This window comes from Nematostella vectensis, chromosome 9, assembly GCF_932526225.1.
Source record: "Nematostella vectensis chromosome 9, jaNemVect1.1, whole genome shotgun sequence".
In the NCBI taxonomy this organism is placed as follows: domain Eukaryota; kingdom Metazoa; phylum Cnidaria; class Anthozoa; order Actiniaria; family Edwardsiidae; genus Nematostella; species Nematostella vectensis.
Window position 1 is genome coordinate 5616817 of NC_064042.1, and position 26354 is coordinate 5643170.

The 26354-nt window shown below is 44.2% G+C and overlaps 3 protein-coding genes across 6 annotated transcripts in view; 2 read left to right on the forward strand and 1 right to left on the reverse strand.

The window, feature by feature from the left end:
- Positions 1–3322, reverse strand: part of LOC116605798 — a 49657-nt gene extending 46335 nt beyond the window's left edge. Inside the window, exons 1-4 of one of the 4 annotated variants that reach the window (XM_048732054.1) lie at positions 2978–3322; positions 2317–2469; positions 1564–1599; positions 673–799 (exon numbers count right to left, since the gene is read on the reverse strand). In XM_048732054.1, coding sequence (XP_048588011.1) covers positions 673–799; positions 1564–1599; positions 2317–2469; positions 2978–3035 — 374 coding nt within the window. In that variant the 5' untranslated portion in view covers positions 3036–3322. The remainder of the gene's footprint in view (positions 1–672; positions 800–1563; positions 1600–2316; positions 2470–2977) is intronic. The other 3 variants (XM_048732051.1, XM_048732053.1, XM_048732052.1) reach the window with 3 other exon arrangements.
- Positions 3323–6638: 3316 nt separating this feature from the next.
- Positions 6639–7565, forward strand: LOC125572210 (transcription initiation factor IIB-1-like). The gene has a single exon (XM_048732384.1). The coding sequence runs from the start codon at positions 6639–6641 to the stop codon at positions 7563–7565; it is 927 nt and encodes a 308-aa protein (XP_048588341.1).
- A 15113-nt stretch (positions 7566–22678) lies between these two features.
- The window catches only part of LOC5504906 (tetratricopeptide repeat protein 28), a 93988-nt gene continuing 90312 nt past the window's right edge, over positions 22679–26354 (forward strand). The window contains exon 1 of the mRNA XM_048732046.1: positions 22679–22751. The gene's annotated coding sequence lies outside the window, so the exon portion shown is untranslated. The remainder of the gene's footprint in view (positions 22752–26354) is intronic.

The window sequence follows — 26354 nt, forward strand, 5'->3', positions numbered from 1 at the left end:
TCAAGTGGAGAGATAGGAGCAACGGTTTACATTCTTTAAGAATGCCAATCACCCACCCCTTTCTTATTGTTTATCATTGAAAATACAGCGGTTTATTCGCAAGAAACCTTTCAAAATAACAATCTACGAATGAAGTCTGATATGTTATTGACGATATTTGATTGAGAATATCTTGGTAACTTTCTTGAATAAGCCGATGGAAATGGATGCTTTGTGTGACTCACCAATTGAGCGGGAGCGTAAAAGGGCGGCGTGATTGGCCTTCTTTAAAGTCTTTTGATCCGGCTTGCGTGACGCGGCCCAATTTATTTGTCGCGCTCCTGCCTTGCCGAATCTAAGTATTTGGATTGGGCACATTAACAATTGCATGTCTGAATCAATTAGGTTCGGCCCGACGCTGAGCACGGCCGCACCAAGTCGTGTCACACGACAAAAAGCACGAGGCCAGTTCAAACGTCGTGCTCTCTTCATTGTTTTTATTGTTCTTATCAGTCTTATACCGCTTATCAACAGTTTTTATACTACGGTTATACTTAAAAACAACCTAGAACCATATGAAAGTTGTATATATACAGAATATATTACACACAGTTGTAAATAATTGTTGTAGTGTAGCAACATGCATGTTTTACGGGCCTATTTTTGAAAATAACGCATGGCAGGCGCAATCACCTGGCAGTCGTGCACCTGTCCGGGACCACAGGTAGACCCATGAAGGAGTCCTTGCATACCACTTGACACTCAGCCACCCCTTGGGTGCAATTAGTCTCGTAACACTTGAACCTGGGCCGCAAAGGTGCTGTAATTAGAATAGGGGAATCACTGTCAATCCGAGTATCTCAGATATTCCAAGTACCAATTCCAAGAAAACCAATTCGAAATGAAAAAATAATGGTCAATATAGTTACGCCAGATTAATAGGTAGACAAAAAGATCACATTTTCTCGTGCGTCGTCCTCTAATAGATGCACAGATTACGTCACAGTGTGTCACAGTGTGTGTGTACAAAGCAGTATGCAACAAGACGTAATGAAAAAAACGGAATAGCCCAAACCAAGAAAAAATGAATTCATGCTCTCTTGCCCAAACGCATGATGAAGAGATAGAAAATGTAGTCTAGTCACAGTTTAGTGTAGCATTTTGCCTTGGTCGTGATGATATTTTCTTAGGGATCTTGTAAAGATAAAAGATATGAAAATCCTAGAAAACTTCGGAAGTCGGTGGTTAAGTCAAGGGCCAACTCGAAAAAAAAAGGCAAATTGGAAAATCGAAAAAAAAATGCTGGTCTATATTTTTGCGCTATTTCTGATATTTTCTATAGTGTATTTTTTATTTTTATTATTTTCATCTCAGTTTGATATACATGATGACTTTCTTATATATATTTTGAAATATTGTGCTTATTCAAAAAAAAAATGGATAGGGGATAGGAGGCTCCTCCATACATTTTTTTATTTATTTTTTGGATGTTTTTATCTTTACAAGATCCCTTCGTCATAGTTTTATTTCCTGGAGCATAATTTATCTCTGGCCCCGGAAAGCCCTCGCTGATTCATATCTTACTTGCTGGAGATGGTGTTCCGATGGAATTGGTAAGGACTGTGGAATAGCAGAGCATAATTAAGATTTTTTAGAGAGATATTTTTTATACGTAGGGGGGATGGGCACTAGGAGCACCCCCCCCCCCCTCCCCCCTCACACACAATTTAAAAATTATAAGGAAATGACCAGCATGGGCGTGCTGTGTCCCCCGATAATTTCTTAATATTTCTGTATTGTGCCCCTCCAATATTCCGAGGCCTGCTACGGTACTGACTTATCAGTATTCAACGTAGCTACGGCCGGGTTGGGCTGTCTTGGGCTTATCAGAAATATCTTCCAAATAATAATTAATCCATACAATAGTTGTTTGTTTTTTGTTTTAAACTCTCATCAATTTGGAAATATAATTTCCCCTTGTGTATATTGATACGCTAGTAAAATAATGGAGCTGTTTCTATCGTAGGATGGATTGAGTTTCACTTTGATCTAAGTGGATTTAGCAAATGAAATGACTCTTTGCATCGACTTTTTGCGACAGTAAAGGATTAGTCACAGAATTCGTCTTTATATTCTCAACACGAAGCACTGTAACGTGCGTACAAATATCATCCACAACTTACTATAACATACTACAGATTTAATGCATGAGAAAGGATTACCTTCCATGGGTATTAACTTTTGGCATCTGGAAGCTATTTAACAGCGTCATTGAGAAGGGAGATCGGCTTTAATTTCTTTTCAAGAGAACGTAACATAAAGAATATCAAGACTTACTTGTTGTCATGTTTGGTAATTGTCCTCTGGTTGTTGGAGCCATCGTTATGTTTGATGGTTCTCTTGTCATTGAAGCCATCGTCATCGTCATGTTTGCTGGTTCTCTTGTCATGTTTGCTGGGTATGGTGTTGTTTGCGAGACTACTGGTGGACCTGTGAGGTTTACACAAAGCTTAGCTTGCACCGAGACGTTGTGCTAGATCCCATTTGGCAACCAGCCGTCTTATCGGTAACATTTCGTTAATCGCATTAAAAAACTCAACTCAAGACAACTTACAACTTCAGAGCCATTGTACATAATTCTTAGCCCCCCCCCCCCCCCCCCCCTCCTCCCATTGCCCTCTTACAACCACCCGAACTTCCTCTCCCCTCTCTTAGAAAGCTCCTTTTTCGGAGCTCTTTAGAATATTTAACGAGCACTTCCATAGAAGTTTAAACGCATAACATTTTAAAGCGTTAATGTTTAAAAAAAACATGGTTGTCACGGTATAAGTGCTGTTAAATATTATACATATGATCTCTCACATTTTGGGGCATTTTCACTTAATTTTACGAAGAGAGCATAAATTTGTATCTGTTATCTGGATACGCCAAATATGTCCCATAAAACCACTTCTTGGCTGTTATATACCATACTTTGAATGATCTTGAAATGTCTTACCGAGCGAAGGGAAGACGGTCAGTAGAGCCAACCAAATAATCATGGCTAAATGGCGCATGGCGGGTTGCACTCTGCTCCAATTCTACCGCGGAATGTCTGGGATTGCGTCTGAGCCGTAATATACAATCCACAACACTGTCTCGTATTTCAAGACGATCGTTCTTTAAGTGACGAAGTTGGTCAATTTGCATTAGAACTTTGCTTTGCGATGGTAAATGAGAGGACTTGGGTAGGACATAGATGTATTATTATTGTAGTGTTTTTTGCATACCATGCTGTCAGTGTACTTGAAATGTTTTGAATTTTTTCTGAGTTGTGCTTTTACGTGCTTGAGGCGCGCTTTGACGCGAGTTCAAAGTTGAAATACTCTTAACCAATCAGGACAGCTATTTATACGAGCTTATGTCTTTTTAAGATATAAGAATAAAATATTGAAATGGGTACCGCGCATGTAATTTACGCCTCTTCCTCCCGACTCTAAAAATTAAAGGCTGGTTCTCACGACGACGTAAGCGTAAGCGTAGACGGAAGGGTAATAGTATTAGGTCGCGTGAGAACCGGCTCGACGTAAGCTCAAGGTTTTACGCATGCTCAGTTCGTAGTCTATTACCCATACCCCCTCGACGAGCCAAAGATGGATGGGTTAATTTATGCTTATGTTCCGCTTATGCTTACGCCGATCCGGTTCCCACGCGACGTAATCGTAAGCGGAGACGTAAGATTATCAAAACTTCCCGTTCTTCTTGCGCTTATGTCGAACCGGTTCTCACGCGACATAAGGCACTTCCGTCTTCCGTCTCCGCTTACGCTTCCGTCGCTCGTGAGAACCAGCCTTAAAGCGTCAAGGGTCCTAAAACAAGTATTTATAGCATATAATGGTGACGGAATGTTCAAATTTTACCTTGTTCAGGGGGAGGGGGGTTGTCTGACCTTCCTGACCCCTTAATGCCTTATGATAATCTTACAACATCCAGTGGAGGGTCTAGTGCGGATGTAGCTTTCCGTTGAAGTGTGTGTGTGTGTGGGGGGGAGGGGGGAGGGGGGTGTCTGACCTTCCTGACCCCTTACTGCCTTATGATAATCTTACAACATCCAGTGGAGGGTCTAGTGCGGATGTAGCTTTCGGTTGAAGTGTGTGTGTGTGTGTCTGTGTGTGTGTGTGTGGGGGGGGGGATGGGGGGGGGCTGTTTGGCTTTCTGACTCACACCAGACACGAATACCAATTTTATCGATGAAATGTGCATCAATCGGGACGCTGCTTAGAAATATTTTTTCACTTTGTGCTGGTACTCTAACGTCTCTATTTTCATGGCACCTCGTTAAAAACGCAGCAAAGGGAATGGATAGGGACATGCATTTTCTTCACATAACAATTTGCTTTTAGAAGGCTAAAGGGGGGGAGGGGTTAAACCACCTAGCCCCCCCCCATCCCTAGATCCGCTACTGCAGTGCAAACCAGCCCTCAAGATGACTTATCAAAACTTTACCGTCACGTGCCACTTGAGGTGTGTATGGCTTGTTGTTGGACAATGGTAAACATTTCTCACAATTATTCACGCTGCAGTTTTCTATTCACAGACGCTTACAGGGGGGGGGGGGGGGAATGAGGAAAACAGGGTTCACTAGTGTTAGCTAACCTACCTTGGCGCAGCTTAATGATGGTGATGAGCAGGTGACGAGAGATGAAGACAATCGATGGTGGGGGGTGGGCGGGGGGGCTTGAACGAGGAAAACATGGTTCACTAGTGTTAGCTAACCTTCCTTGGCGCAGCTTAATGATGGTGATGAGCAGGTGACGAGAGATGAAGACAATCGATGGTGGCGATATGCAGCAGTAACCATTAAACAGTTAAAGCTCAGGTGGCACACACAAATATGTACATGAAAGCCATGGACATTTTAGATAGGGTTAATTTGTTATTTGCTCACCAAAGTTTAGCAACAAATTGATAAGCTAAGTGAACAATATATGAACTACAAGAGACACTGCATTATTGATTGCCAGTTAATGTTATTTTACAAATAACAGAAAAGCAATACCATATCCCAGCAATACTTCATATGATTAAGTTGGGTCTGTGATAAAATCGAGCAAAGAAAATTGCCCCAAAATTAGGGTCAATTAGGGTAAGCTGTAATAACTAAGAAAAAAAAAAGTAGTAACCATAAATCCATACAAAACAAGCACCACTGATCGTATTTGAAACGCAATCGAGAATCGGTCAAACGCTAGCGCAACCCAAGAGAGAATCTGTGGAACTTAAGCACAACACAAATGAGAATCGGTGAAACGCAAGCGCAACATAAGTGAGAATCGGTGAAACGCAAGCGCGACACAAGTGAGAATCGGTGAAACACAAATGAAAATAAGTGAAACGCAAGCGCAGCACAAGTGAGAATCGGTAAATGCTAGCGCAAAACAATTGAGAATCAGTTAATCGCTAGGGCAACTCAAGAAAGAATAGTGAAACGCAAGAGCAACACTAGAGAGAATCAGTGAAACCCAAGCGCAACACAAGTGAGAATCAGTGGATATGCAAGCGCAACACAAATGAGTATTAGTGAAATTCAAGCGCAACACTAGAGAGAATCAGTTAAAACCAAAGCGCAACACTAGAGAATCAGTGAAACGCAAGCGCGAAAAACAGCGAAATGGAAACGCCTTTTTTTCCAGACCGCAATGAAGAAAAAAAATTGCCGTGAAAAAAATGTACCCCATGCATGGTACCATCGCTTTTGAGTCCTATATTTATACTATGAGGTCATCATTTTTGGGAACTGCTGGAGTGTAACAACCTTTCGAAAGTGAAAATCTGCTTCGCTGGCGTAATTACTTGCTTTGAGAACGCTCTCGCTAAGTAGTAGGGTTTTGGCGCAGCTGGCGCAACTTTTTGATCTCCCCAAATTTCATTCCAAAAATGGCGCAAAAGTCTCCGCGCACCTCCGCCAAGCCTCGCGACCTGCGCATGCGCGAGTTTGCCAGAGATCTCTTGCACGACCAAGCCCACCTGTCAATCACTTTGTCACGTGATAGCCAAGCCCACCTGTCAATCACTTTGTAAAAAACCTGTCAATCATTTTGTCGAAAACCTGTCAATCACTTTGTCAAGAACCTGTCAATCACTTTGTAAAAAACCTATCAATCACTTTGTCAAAAACCTGTCAATCACTTTGTCACGTGATAGCCAAGCCCACCTGTCAATCACTTTGTCACGTGTCGCACCTAGGAGGAGCTCGGGAGGCTATTCTGGTCTAAAGACGAATGGGGTCATAGATAAAATGACATTAAAGACGGAGGTGAAGATTAAAAACGATGCGGCTACAGCCGGCGGTTGTCCGGTGCTGGAGGTGAATGTGAGTAACACTGCGGATGCGGGGCCTGAACACTGCTGTTGTGACGCTGATTACTATGAAGACTCAGAATACGGAAGCTTCGACCCCGTTGGGTTTGTGGCCGGAGCGGCGACAATTGTCCTCGGTGTTTTAGCAATGTTAGTCTCCATGCCACGGTATGGTGAAAAAAGATGGGTGAGATACTAGTCCACAGATGTGGTGTGGAGACTTTAGACCCCACCTAGGGGGAGCTCGAGGGGATAGCCTCTCAGCTTCACATCTGAAAAGCCTTTGAAAAGTGGTTTAAAGACATGAACAGTTTAATAAAATGGAGGAACGAACAGTTGAACGCACGGTTGAAGATCGGTCACCACCACCATATAATATCCCCGGCGGACCGGTGCCTGAGATTGACGTCCCCACCCTCATACCGGAATTTGCACTGTTTGACCGAGCCCTCACCGAATACGAGACTAGTAGAGCCTCCTTGGGAGACGAGGATAGTAGTAACACCCTTTGCAATCATGACGACCTAGTCACAGAAGACGGGGTCACTAGTTGCTTAGAGTGCGGGGAACAGATGCAGCGCGTGATCGCACACGAAAGGGAGTGGGGTTTTTACGGACATTCCGACGGCAAACGGTCTTCGGACCTAAGTCGGGTCCAGGTACGTAGGTCTGAGGATAGAAATATTGACAAGGATGTGGAGAACATGGGTTTTAGCGGGGTAATTGTATCCAAAGCTAACGAGATATACACTCAGGTGACGAAAGGCCAGATTTTTCGCGGCGACCCACGGAAGGCGATCGTCTTTGCGTGTATCTACTACGCCTACAAGATGTCCGGTAAGTGTCAGACACCGAAAACCTTGATGGAGACTTTTGGATTGAGCAGGAAGAGTTGCCTTAAGGGTCTAAAAATCTTTAGTATTAACATGCCTAAAGATTACTTACTACACGGGACGTCTCCCACCGTCGTGGACCACATTCGCGATGTGATGGATAGATTCTCGGCGTCCCCCGCACAGAAGGGAGAGGTGGTCCAGCTCTACTACAGATCTAAGAACCGCTCGTCTGAGTTGAATCGCGCTCGCCCACAATCCTTTGCGGTCGCTTTAACCTATTACTGGGTACGGCTAAAGGGGGTCGATATTACACTTAAAAAATTCTCCGAAAGAACGGGCGTCTCCGAGTTAACCATCAGTAGGAAAGCGAGAGAAGTGGCCACAGTCCTGGGTACGCCTGGTGTGGTATGATGTTTCCTGATTTCCAGAGAAATCAGGATTTCCAGAAAACTGTAAGTTCGGAGTAGATGTGAATTAACACGTCTAAAAAATTCGAAAAAAGTGGTTTAAAGATTTGCGCCGGTTGTATAAATGGTTGGAACAAGATTGCTGGTGACCGGTGGCGGTGGCGGTGATACACATCTACAGGATGACAACATGTGCGATATATACTCCTGGGGAGAATCGTGGGGGGACCCCACTGACGACTACTATGGACGGCCTCAATGGTTCGATGCGTTTTGTGGTGCGTCTGATGACTATGATCAAACCATCTTTGAGTCAGTAGTCGACGCCGTAGGACGTGGCGGCGTCGCGGAGGTTGATGAGTACTTTAGTAGCCCAGCTGAGGCGACAGGTGACCGCCTCTCTGACGAGTTGGAGAAGGTCATGCTGGCCGCAGTGAGCTGTGACAATCTTGGTGCCATGGAGGCGTGCCGCCACCACGGGGCGGTCGGCCTCGACGGGGCTTTGGCGCGCGCTTCCTCTCGTGGTCATGTCGGCGTGGTGGGGAGGTGTCTAGAGTGGGGCGCCGGTGGGTTGGGGCAGGCGCTTCGATGCGCGGTCTCTAACGGTCACCTGGAGACTGTGAGGATGCTTCGTGACGCAGGTGCAAAGATATCTGATGTGGAGTATGACGTCAAAGATCCCGATGGCGACCACTGGGAGTGGCTGGGACACCTAGACTCAGAGATGGAGAGGGCTGGCAGGGGCGGCAACGTCAGGGTCGTTAGAATGTGTTGTGAGCTGGGGGCCTGTTCGTTCTTTGAGCCGGCCACCGAGGCGGCCAGGTACGGTCACATAGGGGTTTTAGAGGTGATGAATGACTACTGTGATGATGTATGTGTCTGGGAGGAGGCCATGATTGAGGCCGCGGGGTGGGATCAGGTGGGGGTGGCCAGGTGGTTAATAGAGAGGGGTGTTGGTGATTATGTTGGTGCTTACACCATTGAGGCGGTGTCCAATGGCTGCTATAGGTTTCTAAGACTGTTGAGGGAGAGCTTTGAGAATTTCAACCCAGACTACGCCCTGTTAGAAGCTACTGAACGTAATAATATTGGTATTATGAGGCTGTGCCTCGAGTTGGGTGCGGTCGACCTCTCTAGACCTATGGTCTATGCATGTTTTTGGGGTATGCGTGAGGCCATGGCCCTACTACGCGAGGCGCAGGGTTGGGGTTATGTGCATGAGGAGTTGTTTAGGAGTCGGCATAAGCGTGAGTTCTTGAGGAAGATTGAGGATGAGTTAATGCCCAAGGCTTGGCACCCAGACAGGTTCTGGGATTGGTGCATGGATGAGCAAGAGAAGGAAATGTTGGGAGAATGCTTCGCTAGGTAGACGTCGGCCGGCTAGGAGGGTGAGTATCGAGGCGTAAAAAATGAAAAGTGATTTAAGGACATGACCGGTTTGATAGAAATGGAGAACCAAACGGTGAAAGACCCGAAAGTATCCCCCGTAAAGCGAACAACGGATTATAAGTGTCTTCATGGTAGAGTGAAATATTATTGCAAAGATTGTCACGGATCGCAAATCTGCCCTCACAACCGGAGAAAAACGCGGTGCAGAGAATGTAACGGCGGTAGCATTTGTGAGCACAGACGAGCAAGATATGTCTGTAAAGACTGCAAGGGGAAAGGGATGTGTGAACACGGCAAACAGAGACCCTTTTGTAAGTTATGCGGAGGGTCTCAAATATGCGAACACGATAGACAAAAGCATCATTGCAGAACGTGTAACGGAAATTAACATTGACCCACTCAGTTTTGTAACGCGTCTCACGTTACAAAACACATACATTCCTAATCACCCTAACAACTAGCGATTCTGAAAATAGGTTTTGTATTTACATTGAGAGTTCGCGGTCGCCAGGGTGGTCTGGTATGCACACGTGAACAGGTATTGTCTTCTTGCGGTACGTCACATCCGTCCACATGCACCCCGCATGTTACCGGAATAGATACCAAGCTAAACCAGCCGTAAAGGCTGTGATCGTGGCAAGGTTAGTTTCGTGCTGTGTGTTCGTGGGTTTAATCACGTCCGGCTTTGGGTTAGTTTTCGCCTCCGGTTCCGGTTTGTGAGCCGTGACTGACTCGGTATGAGGTAACACAATCTTTGAATGACCCATATTATGTTTTGGGATCGTTTTTATCTCGTTATTTATCGGATTCAACCCCAGTTTCATATCTGTGGTGGCTTTTTGTAACTTGTTATTATAGTCAGCGATCGAAGTGTTGTTATTTATCACAAGATACGATGGACTTAACCAACAGCCGAGGGCGAAAGCCAGGTCTAGTTTTTGTCTCGCCTGTTGTAAAGCAAACTGATACCGTTGTATACTTTTCGATATACTGTTTTCCACCACCGCGCTTTCGAAGAGTTTCGTGAAGACCTGTTTCGTTTCCTGAGCTGAACCGCTATCACCGACGATTGACGACCGGGTCTGAACTTGCGCGCCTAGAATACAGTAAACAAAGGCTTCGATGCTCTGGTTTATCCTAGACAACCCAGCTTTGGTTAACCCCATTGATTTTTCTGGAAAGAACCACTCATACTGAAACCCAGTTCTAAGATCTTTCAGGTACTCGATCTCAAAGTGATTCATGTGTTCGTGGTCGCTTTTGGCAGCGTCCCATTCGTCGTGTAATTGATCAATGGTGCCATAAGGCTTATACTTGTCGTTAGAAGATGACAAGCCGTGATAATCATAATTATAAACGTTCCCTAACCCATGATTTATCGGTCCGAGGAACCGGAAATCGTCACCAGTTCGGAATTCTGTTCTTAGTTTTTGGTAAGCCGCTTCGCTGTAAAAGTTTTTATTCCAACTAAAGAGCCTATCTTTTGGAAGAGGGCATTGTAGCTCGTTTAATATTCGTCTGATAGTGAAAATGATGTGAAATCTGTAGAATGACCCCACTTGAGAGTCGTCAATCATGTCACGCGTCACACCACATCCAGCAGTCGCGCAAAACATAGCAAAATTTAAGGCTTGACTCCAATAACTGAGGTTTGGGGCGTCGAGCCACCTACTAGCCTCCTTTGCTGTTCTGAATACTAGCAAGCTGTCGGTGAATATGTCCCTAAAAACAAAGTGTGTCTTCACCTTTGGTGTTATAAAAACATTAAAAGAGACGTAATTATTTCTCGTAGGGTTTTCGTCCCACGGTAATATCTTGTACTCTGCACGCGCGTCTAGTCTGTATTGTTTTGGGAACCCAAACAGTTGCTGGATCGTTTCCTTGTATGCTTGTGTGTCGTCGGCGACTAGAAAATCCTGGATATTCTCGGGTTTCCAGCTATCACCAGGGAAGTGATATAACGTTTTGACTAGATTCCCATTCTTGTCGAATGGATCGTATTCGTCCCCATTGAAAACGAATTTCACATTGCCGTGCTCGTCGGCAGAGAACCTGAAGCGTGAGTAGTAGGGGTACCTTTTCACAAATTCTGTAAACTTCATCTTATATGACATATAAGATGTTTTTAAATCAGTCCTTTACGCATCTCAATTCATAGATCCATCCGACGGGAGTTCTCTCGTACAGAAATTTCACCGAGCGGGTCGACTCACCAGGTCTTTCAAAATCTCTTCTCTTACTGTTTCCCTCAGCTTGGTAATGTTTACGTTTTTTTCGTCCTCTCTTACCGACTTTTGACGGATCTGGAGCTTTAGAGCCTCAAACTTGTCCAACTCGTTCAAGATTAAAGAGAACTCTTCGTCTGATATTTTGTTGTCTTTTAAAGCTTTAGAGACCAGGTCGCGTATGCTATTTACTTTTGCCTTTGCCATCGCCGCTGTTTGGTCGTGCTTGGAGACTTTTTGCGACAGCCGTTTAGAAACCGCCGCACAGCCTACAGAGGTGAGACCGAAAACACCAGCCAAAGCACCCAACGGAACTCCAACGATGATGCCCAAACCTGACAGAGAAGTCCCCAAACCACTAGACCCAAGAATGACGGATAAGAGTCCTAAGACCACACTTAACTTTGAAAACACGCTCTGCCCTCGTTTATACTTTTTCCTCACGTTCTCGTAATGTTTAACTTCTTGCTCCAAACTTCCCAAAACATCGTGGGTCTTTTGGAGTCTGAAGTTATCACCCGAGGGGCTGACCCCTCGGGGTACGTTCGGGTAGATTGAGTTGTACTCTTCCATAGCTTTATTATGGGGAGAGTTTATTCTTTAAGTGATTTCTAAAATTAGACGTATCGGGTAGAGACCGCGCTCTATTGTGTTTCCGTCACCGCCCTTTATACTAAGACGGAGACTACTCACGTAACCGACTGATGTGGTGCTAACCCGTACCGGATCGCTTGGATTGAGGTATATCTTTCCTTCATCAAGTTCTACACTTGCTAGGATTTGTGAGGGCGCCCCTTGTTGGAGGGAGTCGGACGCGTTCACAAGATCGCAGTGGATAAAAATAGCCTCGTGACCTATCGTCTTTATCTTGTGGTGAGTGTTTGCTTCCAGCTCCCTGGTCTTGAGTCCTAACAGGCAGGCGAGCGGCTCATTCAGCACGACGTTCCGATGAACTTCGAGTGACGAGTCTCTAATAGAGACTGACTTTTCACCAAGACGCATACCCCCATCTATTTGACGTTTTAGCGTCTCGATCGTATACTGCCCCGCGGGGATCCTAAGGATAATGTTCTCACCGTCGGAGACCGTTCCCTCGCTTGAGAGACTGTTACAACGATTATGAAACGCACATCCTCGCAGCGCGATAAACCGCGGCTTTTCAATAGGGTGTTCTAAATAGACGGTAAAGTCGCCAACGTTCCCTTCAATGTAGAGTAATACCATTTGTTATGATTTCCGTCTCCTTTTAAATCGTTCTACGAAATACAGGACGACGGCGACGATGAGAAGCCATGCGTTTTTAGCTAAAAAGCCTACGACTTCACCCGCCGTTCTAAAGATGAAACTGGCTATCGCACCAACCATTCCTGGGAGTATTTCTCCTAGTTTCTTGCCTATTGTTTTAAGACCGTCTCCAACGCCTTTTGCAACACTTGTCAAACCCGTCTTCAGGTTAGAGACGATAACACCGATAACAACACCCACAGCGGTAACGACAGCAGCGACTGTAAATCCGTATTTCTTAAAAATCGCTTTGACACGATCTTTCAACGACGTTCTCTCTTCAAGATTTTCTCTCTCCAATTGATTCTCTTCCAAAGTCTCATCTATGACAGAATTTCTTTCGCTGAGCTCTTCATTTTTACGATCTATAGCTCTTAGTCTTTCTTGGTTAGTTGTTTCACTTCGTTCCTCATTATTTTTTCTCATTTGCTCGGTGTTTCTCTCTTCTTCTTCTCTGAGTGTATTACCTGTAGCGTCTAGTTCATCGAGTTGAATCTGAATTTGCTTGTACTTTCCGGATCTGATTTTGTCGTCAACACTCTTCCGCACCGTTCCATCCTCATTATACAACCTTTCTGGTCTAGTCCAACCACCTTTTCTCGCAGAATAGAAGGAAATGAATTGTTTCCCTCTTTCATCCGTCGAAATCTGAACTAAATTTTCATCAAGATCTGGATATTTCGATAACAAAAGGTCTACCCTAAGTGTGTCCGTTGAAGAAGAACCTCCAATATTCTGTAATTCCATGTATTCGGGGACAACCCTCCCGGGGTTTCGTGTTTTCCATAAGTCGGTCAACCTCCTAATCACATAGCTCGCACCTCTACCAAATCTGTTTGAAATCCTTTCATTCCATGATTCTCTTCCCTCACCATCGTTTGGAATAAGAGAGTCATAATCTTCGTCTACAGTAGTATTCAAATCTTCTCTACCTTCTTCTGTTGTGGGATCAAAATCTGTATCCATTTCTTATCTTGTTTGAAGATAAGAAATCTTTAAGTCGTGCCGGCTCATATCCACCTACTCGCTACATAGCCAAGGGCTAACATTCCACCTCCAACATATGCCATCTCTCCCATCTTTTGGTTGCTACTTGGTCTGTAGTAATCTGAGAGCTCAGGCTCTTTCAAATCAAAATCTGGATGTGTTTGAGCGTATAGTTTGAAGGCCTCATCCGTCTCTTTATCGTTCTCATCCGCACGAACTTTATCGTTGTATTGTTCAGTCAACCAATCCTGGTATTCCTGTCTTTTTTTCTGCCAATCACCCATTGCTTGTTGATACTTTTCAAGCGCTTTATCGTGTCTTATTTTTTCTTTATCAACATGAGTAGCGTCAGAAGATAAGTATCTCGCTAGGTAACTCCCTCCAACGAATGCCGTCGCATTAAGAATAGCTCCACCAATCATAAATGCTATACTCGCCATTTATTAATCAATCTATAAGATCTTTAAGTCGCCTACAGCGGTTTTGGCAAAATCTTTTGTGTTTCCAGATAATCTTTCAGATACATACTACCGGACAGGACAGCAACCCATTTAGCGTAGTTTGTAACACTTGACGAAGGGTCGCTGATGAATGACTCTTTCATAACCTTTTTAGCAACATAACCCATACCGGCGGCTAATCCGATGATGACTGCTGAGTCGGTGATCGTTTTCACAAGTTTGTTTTCAGTTGACATGATTTTATTTATTACAGATTCAGATAATCTTTAAATCACAACATTCCTATTTTTGGCGTCGCGTTCGGGAGGCTAGCCACTCGAGCGGCAGGCCTCTCGAAAGTTTCAGTCTCGTTGGCGTTGATCTTGGGCGTCTTTTTGTAAAAACGCATATACATATCCAATGCGGTGAGCCCTATTCCAACTAGAGCCAGTACAGTTGTAAACGATAGCTCTGGAATCCAAGCGTCTGAGAGGCTATCCCCTCGAGCTCCCTCTTGGTGGGGTGTCTCTGCCCGTGCAGCGTCTTCTGAACTCGCCTCCGCCTCGCGTTTCATCTCCCTAGCGAGCGCTTCTCTACACCTCCTATTATATTCGGCAACTCTCTTACCAGAAGCGACTTTTATAGGATCTTTCTCCTTAGCGGCACTCTTCTTCCTGGGGGGAGGGTCCTTTGTGATTTGCTCAACCTCTTGATTTTCGTCAGACATGATTCTTTACTCTGAATAAAGAATCTTTAAATCACATCATGCTCAAGAGCTTGCTCAGTTGTGCTCAAGAGCTTGCCCAGTTGTGCTCAAGAGCTTGCTTAGACGTGCTCAGGTGTGCTCAAGAGCTTGCTTAGGTGTGCTCAGGTGTGCTCAAGAGTTTGCTCAGTTGTGCTTGAAACTTCTTGAAGTTTGTTGGAAGTCTCCTGTGAAGAAGGTGTTAGTTTAACATGCTTAGCGACTCGGAAGAGACCGCTAGCAAGTGCTACCATCCTTCCTCCCTTCAATACCAAGAGACCTGCAAAGTTTGACAATTCGCGTTTAACCAACTCGTCGTTCTGTAAGTCTTTGCTAAGCGCTTCGGTGTCATCTACAGGAACCACGTAGGAAATGACTTGAGACACCACTTGAAGTGCTGATTCTACTAATCCATCAGTAACTTGCTTGCCTAAGACAGTCTGGTAGCGAACAAAGTATTTCTCGACGTCTTTCGCCGAGAGCTTCTTGATATCACCAAGACTCATACCGACACCAAGAAATTCCTTCGTAGTCCCAAGAGATGCGAGAATAGCCAGCGATTCTCGTTTGACTTCAACATCATCTTCGGGAGGCTCGCCCTTCGAGCTAGCCCCTCGGGCTCCCTCAGACTCGGGTTTCTCTTCCATGTAATCCTCGACGCTTGCCATCTTATTTTGTAAGTAGACCAAGATGTTTTTAAACCACTTCGAGGGGTCAGCCCCTCGAGCTCTCACCGCGTGGCAGGAATCTCCAAATAACGTTGGAATGGATGTCGTAGGCAGAAACAGAGTCTGGAATACTTTTCAGTTTTCAGCAGTTCTACAAACTTTTTACGAGTCTCGACGTCTAAGTCACCCCCATAATCTTCAAACAGTGTTTTGGTACCGATTTGAGATGGATTATGGAATGTAACCACACAGGCGACGTTATCACGGAAGGGCTTTGCTATGGATGTTAATTGTTGCGTCAATACCCACACTGATAATCCTTCGTGTCTCCCTGAGAACGCTAGATCGATAAACTTGTTCGAGCGTTGCTTTAGATCTTTCGATACAGCACAGTCATCCAAAACGAGTAACGTATTTGTACTAGAAAATAGCACCGCACAATCTGTTAGTAACTCGTTAATCTCATCGGTGTTACTAGCATCCGGCGATAATACCAAGAAACGTTTATCTCCGTGAGCAAATCTACGATAGGACTTGTTTTTCGCATAAGTCGGACAAATCAACACAATGTATTCAAACACATGCCGGAACGGCCCTCGGAGCTGTTCCGTTAGGTACTTTGTCTTCCCACAATTAGTAGGTCCTGTGATAATACAATGAAAAGGAACTTTTTCCCGTAATTCTTCCATTCTTTTTGTATTATCACACAAGTCCTTTTTAATACATGATTGCTCTCAAATTCGAGTTCATAACCTCCATCAACGCGTCGGCTACTACAAACATGTAGCAGGTGATGTTTCCCGTTCCTCCAACTTTTCGTTTCATTTCTAGTTTTACTCCGTCCCGCGTGTTGTTCAAGACCAGACCTCCTCCGTGAATGCTGTTATCTGGATGTGCCCTCAAGTCGACCCACAGAGCAAACTTGTTATTAGCGTAAAAATCCTTTTGCTTAACACCCTCTCTACCGAAACGTTTCTTTACCGACTCCCAGAGGTCCGGCGGTGTCATCCCCTTGGAGTAGAGACGGTTTGGCATGCCATCCACATTAATGTTGATCGATGTGATACTTGGATTGACAAACTTTTCGGAATCCCTTGCTCCTCCTGTGTAGCTCTCTGTGAACAGACACAATATCCCTGTCATTGACCTCCTCGGCAGATTAATGTGCTCGTTTATGACACCATCATTAGGTTTGGAAATGGTGAACGTTTTGTGGAGAATGACGTTCTCGTAAAAGAATCCTCTACCAACCTGATAAGCCGACAACGCCTCACGAGCCAAGTATTCACTTGAGATGCAAGCATATTCCAACTCGAGGTTTGTGATTGTGTACGTTGGAGTCTTGACCGTGTCAGCATAAACAACGACGTCGGAAACTGGGGCTAGAGTAATTTCAAAGATTAGCGGATGAGGTAACGCCTTTGGATAAAAGACCCCATGCTCGCCGAGAATAGGATGGTCGAGTGGAATGCAGTACTTGGTGTTGTGAACTGCTGCAAGAGCTACTTCCTTAGCATCTGATGTCGCTTTGTCACCTGCATTTGTCCTGAGCTTCCTCATGTTTTCAGAGGAGATACCTTGTTTTATTCTATCCTCACGATCTTCAGCTTGTAAGTATAAGTCGTGATAGGTTTGGAAGAGATCGTATCTTTGAGTATCCTGTAGTGTTTCTCCACCGAAAAGAATCTTGAGCCTTGACACTAGGTTCCGGCCAACGTTGTTGACGAGAGTATTATTCGCGTGTCCTGTGACGTTTAAGTCAAATAGTAAGGATACACTACCTGGAACAATCACTACATTTTCAGCAAGTTTTGGAATATTTATATAGAGGGTTTCTCCAGGACTTGCCGATGAGGGATTGAATGTAATCCGATTCAGCGACGATTCCGCTTTCAGGCCGAAGGGTTCCCGTGGGATCCTGTTTGGGTTAATTTTTTCTGATATCGCTTGTGCCATCTTTTATTTTAAGAAAAGAGAGATAATCTTTAAATGAGTAACGAAAGCAGGTTATCAAAAATATACTATTCCACCGATGGATACTGGAAAGGGTATTCAGCTATTTCTAAGTTAGCTAGTGTCGCTAAAGTCAGTGAAGCTGAGGCTAAGAGGTGGTTTGAAAAACAGGCGTTGTGGCAGATCTATCTCCCAGCCCCAAAGTACGTCCCCAGACCGCATTGGACTGTGAATAAACCTAATCAGATTCACCAAGCCGATCTGTTGTTTATGCCCCACGATAACGTAGGCAGAAAAACCTACCGTTACGCGTTGGTCGTGATTGATATTGCCTCGAGATATAAAGATGCAGAAGCACTGACTACCAAGGATTCGAGTGGAATTGCTAAAGGGTTTGAAAAGATATACTCCAGAAAACTTAAATGGCCTCATACGGTGATTGTCGATCCGGGGACAGAATTTAGGGGAGAGGTAACGAAGATTATGAAAAAGAAGGGTGTCACCATCCAGCGAAGCGAGGCTGGGAACCATCGCGCACAGGCTTTTGTCGAACGCGCCAATAGAACACTGGCGGAGAGGTTGTTTTCTCATCAGTATGCTCAAGAAATGGTTAGCGATGATCGGTCCAGAGTTTGGGTGAAACGATTGCCAGGTGTTTTGAAAACTCTGAATAGTCAACCCATAAGAATTACTGGCAAAGAGCCTGCAAAATCTATTGGTTTGAAAGAGGTTGATATTGACCCTCCAACGTATAAGCGGCCTGTTGGACTTGACGAAGTTAGACTACCACCAGGGGTTAGAGTTAGATATCTATTAGCTCCTGGAGAAGAGGAAGGAGGTGAACGCAGACGAGCCACAGACCCTATTTGGAGTTTAAAAGTGTTTGATCTATCACGCAGTGTTGTTTCAGTTGGACAGCCTGTGTTGTACTACCTCTCCGAAGGCGCTCCAAGGAGGTCGTTCGTTAGGGAAGAACTTCAAGTCGTCCCTGAAGATACTGAGCCACCACCTAATAGCGTTCTGAAATGACCGTGAGCGAAGGTGTGAATACCATCATCACAGATGACCCGTTTATCATCCTCATGAGATAGAGCGACCTTGTTCACCGTTTCAGTGTAAACATCATGCTTATGACTTCTGATGACATTCATAAGTCTCATCTGAGGTTTCTTACCAAATAAGCAATCCTTGTAGTCATCGAAACCGATGCTCTTCTTGACGACTGCTCTCTTGACGCCCTTGCATTTCTTTTCTTCTTTACCTTCATCCATCTTGTACGAGTAAAGTTTGGCCCTCAGTCCTACAAATTCTGTGATTTGCTGGCCCCCAGCCTCATCTTTAAACATTCCGATGACTTTCTTGTTCACACCCACCTCAATACCAGATGGGTGACCCTTCGGAAAGTTGCTGGTGTCGAACATGGACCTCACATCCCCGCTGATGTCCTCGTAAAAGTCTTTCGTCTCGATCTCATACATCAGGCTGTCAGTATCAGTGAATAAGAGCTTTGCATCCTCACCGTACTTGGGCTTGACGAAGTTGTAGTGGAAATCGTACATGAGCGTCTTACTCAGGTCCAGAATGGACATGCCCAAGTAGACAGGCTTGTTGAAGATCAGCTTTGTCTTCTTCATGTGGATGGCGGCTAGATTCTCGCAAAAGATGGTGCGATGTTGATAGTTCGGCTTTGATATGAGCTTCTTGGCCTGCTTCTCGTCCGTCACCAACCGAATGTCCACCCTGTTCCTAATGTTCTCCATAGTCTTACCAAAGACGGAGTTGTTCATTAACTTGAAAAAATCTTTCTCAAAATCGTTTGTCGCCTTGGCTCTCAGATCGGTGTTCAAGTCAATGTAGGGCTCCAGCCAAGCAGACTCCTCAAAAGTGACACCCCTGTGAATCTTGGTGACTTTTAGCCCAAAACTCACATAAAGTCTCAGAGTCTCATGGTGGATAACGTACTTCGTCTTGTCGTTAAGGTTTGGGACCAACTTGTCCACATTGCCTAGCCCGATAGATTCCGGGGCTAGTGGGTAATCGTTGTGTAAGTCATGTAGGTGGTGAGGGTACTCCAAGTCAACCTCCAGAATGCATGGGCGGTCTCTCCAACCTGACAGCTCTTGGTCACCCATCCACCTGAAACCGTGAGTCGGTAAAGGGTTGCTCATCGCCCAGCCATACAAATTGTTAGCATCAAGGTAGGTGATATATTTTGTGGGTAGGTCAGGGTCATACTCCTTCATGTAAGGGTTATTTGCCTCCCCATGTCTGTTGCTTATCATGGAGACACCCCCACGGATGCCCTTCTCAATCATGAGCAACATGTCATAGTCCGTTAGAAGCTCTAGCCTCACCTTGGTGGTCTTCAACGCTGCATCCCAAGCCAACCCTGGCGCTGTGTAGTACCAAGCGGGGTCCAGACCGTAATTCTTGAGACAAACGTCCCTAAAGTTCTCGAAAACGTCAGCTAAAAGCAACACATCCGACTCTAGGTACAGATTGTGGTAATCCCTCATGGTCCCCATCCCAAAGGCCTCCCACACTCTCCGCGCGTGCAGGTGATCCTCCTCCGATATGTCGGTGTCGTTGAGTTTGGAGTGGAATGCCTCTCTCTGTGGGAGCTGTGTTGCGTCGAGCTTGCTAAAGCCGTCGAACCAGTCGTAAGGGAAAACACCCTTCCTCAACAACAGCTGGAGCTCCTCCCCCTCGTAGTACTCCGCCATGTTTTTGAAGCACTCCCTTGACATATTACCTACTAGACTGTCGAGACTGGCCGACATAAACCTGAAACTGTCGATAAATCTGATATCACGTTTAACATCAATCTTGTTGCCCTCCTTGTTCGTGAAACTGTCGACTACAATCTGTTTTGTGAAAGAAATATACTTTTCCTCGTTATTAGGTATACAGTTTATTTTACCTTCCGATGTACCAAGGTTCTTGATAAATAGATGGCTGTCGTACCCAGACAGATTGTGAAAGATAACAGGAAAGAACTTTGGAATTTTGTGATCTAAGTTGCATGCGTTGTGAGCAGCACCTCTGTACTCTCCGGTGAGGTGGCAATGGTCCAAAACCTTGTCTCCCCCTAATTCACCCTCACAGATGTGGCAGTGAGTGGCGTCGTTATAGGCGATTTTGTCCTTCGGAGTCATTTTCACCTTCTTAGGGAACCTGAACTTATCGTAAATTTTCTTAATGTCTGACTCCAAAGACTCTACGAAAAGCTGTGGGATATCTTCGTCTGGAGATTCAGCTGTGTATCGTACAAGCTCGGGTGGGGATATATCTCCGTCGAAACACTTGATGAGATAGCAGAAACCAGACGGTTTGTGTTTCTGGTATTGCTTAGTGAAGCTTTTACTCCCATCTGGGGAGCAAGTGTCTATATTCTCTGTGAAGCTCTCAAAGTCGGCATAGACAACAAAGGGGACGCGCATTTTTCTGTTGTAGTTTTTGAATTTAATGTGGGGTAGATTTCCATCCTTATCTATCTTAGGCATCTCTATTCCAACCGCTTCATGATTGCCGCAGCATTCAGAATGTTTTTCTAATGATTGTTTGCACCGAAACGAGTTCAGACATCTACAGCATAAAAAACGAGTATGATGAAACTCATCAATTTGAGTAGATACTAATCTCATCATATTCTTTATCCAGCAGTAATGATTCGTCTCATCATCCGAGATGAGAAGTAAGTTGATTGCATTATCTGGATCCTTCTCACTGATTCTCAATGGATATACTTTGGTTTCGTATCCAAACACATTAACCGTATACTGGTTCTGTTTCTCGAACTTGTCAATCTGTTTTAGTGAGACGGGGAACTCTATCCCTGACCAGTCGAATTTCTCAGAGTTCTCTATCATTTGTTTACTGAACCTTTGAGGATCTTTCTCCCTAGGATACACAGCAGAGGTTACTGCCCACTTGAAACATTCGTGATCATTCTCGTTCTTAACATTGATGATCGCCTTCTTAGACGCTAGTTTCGGCGGCAGCGGAATATAGGAAGACCCAGAAAGCGGTTCAAAGGGATCTATGTTGATGTCAAAGTATTCCACTTGGTCAAACTGCCATCCGGAGCCTTGCTTCTGGAACAGCTCAACTAATCCGAGTAAATAATTTGTCATCGTATCGAACAAATCAGAGAGATCAGTCGACTCTGTCACAATCTCGGGCTTTTCTGTATGAAAATATCCCAGTTCTTCTTCGATCTGAGCTGTAGCCGGATCCTCTTTTATAAACCCGCAAGTAAAGATAAACTTCACTTTGATAGGCTTTTTTTGTCGACTGATGAGCTCTAAGACTTTCGGTTTGATTCTGGCGATGAATGTCTTGGGGTCGTAACCTCTCTGCCCGGCTATTCCGTGGGTTTTAAGATACCCCTTCAACGCCGTCTGTTGTTCCTTGGGTGTGAAGCGATCTTCCACCTCCTCGTGTAGACGCTTAATCCTCTCCTTCAGACGTTCGACCCGTTTATCTGCAGCCTCTTTGACGGTCTTTTTGATGGGCTCAGGGACATAAGATAGTATCCAATCCGCAAACTTGTCTAACTCGCTCTTGATCGAGTTGGCCGCCCTGTTTGCAAAATGCTTGAGTGATTGGACGCGGGAACTCCGTGGGGGTTGGGAGGGTTTTAGAATAGGGACATTAATCTCAGGTATCGGGCCGTCGAGAATACTCTCCGACGTGTTGGACGGGGTAATGCGGGGTGGTCGTGGCAGCCCTTTGACAAGTTTGGGTAAAGGAACCCGTCGGGGTGGTGGTGGTGGTGACGTGCTGGTCAGCGCCCCGACGAGCTCGTCTCTCCGCATCCAGTAATATCTTGGGATACCCCGCTCCTTGGCGAGGGCTTTCAGATCTTTCACCTTCAGGTTCTCCATTTCTATCAAACCAGCCATGTCTTTAAACCACTTTTCAAAAGCTTTTTTTTTAGATGTGAAGCTTAGAGGCTAGCCTCCCGAGCTCCTCCTAGGTGCGGCACGTGACAAAGTGATTGACAGGTGGGCTTGACCGTCACGCGACAAAATGATTGACAGGTTTTTGACAAAGTGATTGACAGGTGGGCGTGGCCGTCACGTGACAAAGTGATTGACAGGTTTTCGACAAAATGATTGACAGGTGGGCGTGGCCGTCACGTGACAAAGTGATTGACAGGTTTTTTACAAAGTGATTGACAGGTGGGCGTGGCCGTCACGTGACAAAGTGATTGACAGGTTTTCGACAAAATGATTGACAGGTGGGCGTGGCCGTCACGTGACAAAGTGATTGACAGGTGGGCTTGGTCGTGCAAGAGATCTCTGGCAAACTCGCGCATGCGCAGGTCGCGAGGCTTGGCGGAGGTGTGCGGAGACTTTTGCGCCACTTTTGGAATGAAATTTGGGGAGATCAAAAAGTTGCGCCAGCTGCGCCAAAACCCTACTACTCGCTATCATTCTTCATTTCTACTCTCGAAATTTCAAGTCAACAGTGTCTCGATATCATCTCAGCTTTCTAACGGTGAGTGGAATTGTTTTACAAAGACTAAACACAGTGTTATTTGTGTGGAAGCATAGGAATATCTACGCGACTAGCCATGAATTCTAAACAAGGTACATTTACACGATTTGCAATGAATTCGTAGCTAAGGGCATGAAACCTTGGAACATTTACTCGATTTGCCATTGAAATCGTGTAAATCGTAAATTTGCGTCATAATGTATTCTAAGAGAATTCGGAGAATTCAGCCTCGTGTGCTCATTTTACTATTGCTTCCAAGTCGACTGCGCCTCTATATCCACTCGGCTTTCTCTCTGCGAAAGTTTTAATACACGCGGTAACGGGATTTGTTTTTTTGCTGTAGAACAACAGTTGCATTCGCTCAACAGAAGAATGTTTTTCTTTACTTGCATAAACTTTAGACTACCTCAAATATAACCAGCATACACAGGCCTGTGCTGTAATGTGAATACGGTAGTCGAATTGGAACGAGTTTTGAAAAGTACAAAGCAAAGAAGAGGCGATTCAAAAGAAAAATTTCCCTGCTTCATTTTTTCGTATAATCCCGAATGAGAGCCTGCTAGCAGGTTTAAGGGAGTTGAAATTTCTTCAAGCTAGTAGTTTTCTAAATAAAGTCTTAAAAAATTATTTTCTTTGTTCAATTTCGCATCTTCCTTTTTATATCCCTTTAATTCCATATTCAAGTATTTAAAAAAAAACAACCTCGACTCTTATTTTCCTACAATTCCAAAAACTAAAGTATTAATATCTCTTAAATTTCTGCATTAATGAATGTTCATTTAATACAGCGGGAGGTGGGGGGGGGGGGAGATATTGAGGGGGGGGGGGGTAACCGCCAAAAGGGGGGGTTCCTAAAAAAAGGGCCCTCTAAGGGGGGGTCTCTGAAATTTTAGGAGCCGTACTTTTCAGCTTTAAAATTAAGGCAAATGACCAATGTATTTTTAAAAAGTATTAAAATACTTTTGTCTTTATAATTACCATAATATAGATACTTCCAGCTTTCAGTATATAACAGTTGAATTTACCTATGCAGTTTATTATAAGTTAACAGGAACAAATGGAAATAAACTTCTAAACAGTGGTGGAGCATGCAAATCCACAAATAGCGTACTTTATAGCTTTAATTTTTAGCTTCGATATTAAGCCAAATGACCAATGTATTTAATACTTTTGTCTTTATAAACCGTAATATAGATAATCCCAGTATATAACAGTTGGATTTACCGATTATTTATTATTAGTTTATTATCAATTAACAGGAACAAATGGAAATAAACCTCTAAACAGTGGTAGAGCATGCAAATCGCCAAATGATACATACAATGTTGTATACGTTAGACATTATCCCTTTTTATACAGAAAAATATTCTCAACAAAAACAAATATGTACATGTATATTCCTTCACAGGCGTCCTTAGGGGCGGGCCATGTGACTTTTGAGGGGGGATGGATTTTGAAAAAAAAAAATTCCTGCAACGACTGGTTAAGGCAAAAAAAACCCTGCAACCCCACCCTGCACCATTTTACATGATTTTACATGCAAAAAAATATGAAAGTTGTGAAGAAGTCAGAAATAATGATGAATTTGACAGGATTTGACTAGAACATCGACTCGAACAAGGATGACAGCATCCAGTATTCCTTTTCCACATTTAAAGACTTATTTAAGGTGTCTTGAGTAAAAATCTCCCCCCCCCCCCCGCCACCGTCAGTGCATTTAATGAACACTCCCTAATTCCTTAATTTTTCTAAGAATTTGTTAAGTTTGTTTTGCTTTTTTAGAAATTCGCCCTCTGGTATGCCATAGCAATTCATGATCAGATTATGTTTTAAAAATATAATAGAATCTTGCTAAAATTACCCGAGATAAAGGTAATGTTTAAAAGTCGTCATGTCCGAGGTAACTTCATATGCTTTATGTGTGAAAGTTTAAATACTTTTCCCTCCACCGTACTAAAAGGCTTTTGTAACAATGAGTTGGTCACTTTGTCGGAGGGACTTAATACCAGAGTTGAAATAAACCGAAGTGTTACATGAGTACGTGCACCCCCCCCCCCCCCCCCCCCCTGTGTACGCGCCTGCTTTGGGGAAGTCAGATCCAACTTTCTGCCATTATTTAAGTGGACTTTTGAAGCGCACTAGCATACGCACATTGGCACCAGTCTGGCCAGGACGGGACTATAGCACAGCCTATTACCCGTACAGTTCGGCAACCATGGACAGCTGTTTCGTCCTTTTCAGGACTTGCCAGCATGGCATAGCCGGTTTGCCTCGGCAATAAACTGCAGGGCGACTTTGACACGAACGAAGTGCTTTTAACCACAGCTAAGATCCATGTGGGATCTAAAGCTGCGACCGGGCTAGCGTGATGCCAATTGTGCAGATCACGCATGCGACCTTTGCTAGTTCGAGACTCCGTCGGATAGCCAAACTATCCTTGCGAGTATGTATACATAAATATCAGTCAAAAAACATGTTTCCTTTATAAAGGGAAATGTAATTAGTCCATGTATCTGCTTTTTCTTGAGGAATATATCTTGTTGATTATTCAGATGTCACTATGACTTGCTACTTTGGTATAGCTAGGATGAAATTATAGAATTAGAAATTATATATAATAGATTCAACAGTCAAGTTTGGCCCCCAATTAATTCAGAAAGATTTACTGAACTGTTTAGTTAACAATACTAGAATACATATAATGGACTGCTTTCTCTGATGATTTATGTGTATTGATAGAAATATCCCAACAATAAAAAAACACTACAATTTACTACATATGCATACTTAAATTCCAACTTATAGTAGCTTGTAAATAGAATTAAAACTTCACACACCACAAAACAAATATGCCCGAGCTCGAGGCGAGGTAAAAAAAATAAATACAAACGAGAGTAAAGCAAGATTTGATCTACAAATAACATCTTTTCTATAGAAGGCCTGCATTACTTAAGTTACTTCTTTCGGCAGTAATGTGGGCAAAGTCAAGATCCATTTTCTAGCAAAACGGAGTTTCCCCGCCACTTTAAGTACTTATAAGCTTACGATGACTAATTTAAATCCTGTTCTCTGAGTTTTAAAGTTATGAAAAGTAAATTTTAGGCATAAAAAGCTCACCTTTTGTCGAGGTTTGAAATTGTTGTTTTCCGATCATACGTTTGCTCCTTTTTTTGCATAAATCACGTTGGTTTCGGAGCTTTATTTCTACTGAGTTTCCTTTTTTACACATTCTATCGGACTAGAAGGTAGAGTTGGCATTTTTATACAGGGGGAGTGGGTTTTCTGACCTTCCTGACCCCTTACTGCCTTATGATAATCTTACAACATCCAGTGGAGGGTCTAATTCCGATGTAGCTTTCCGTTGAAGTGTGTGTGTGTATGGGGGGGGGGGGGGGGGGGAGGGGGGTGTCTGACCTTCCTGACCCCTTACTGCCTTATGATAACCTTACAACATCCAGTGGAGGGTCTAGTGCGGATGTAGCTTTCCGTTGAAGTGTGTGTGTGCGGGGGGGGGGGGGGGGCTTTTTGGCTTTCAGACTCACACCAGACACGAATACCAATTTTATCGATGAAATGTGCACCAATCGGGACGCTGCTTAGAAA

Bases quoted from the DNA above. Each gene is read 5' to 3' on its own strand.
- LOC125572210 (XM_048732384.1), top strand. From the start codon at position 6,639: ATGGAGGAACGAACAGTTGAACGCACGGTTGAAGATCGGTCACCACCA.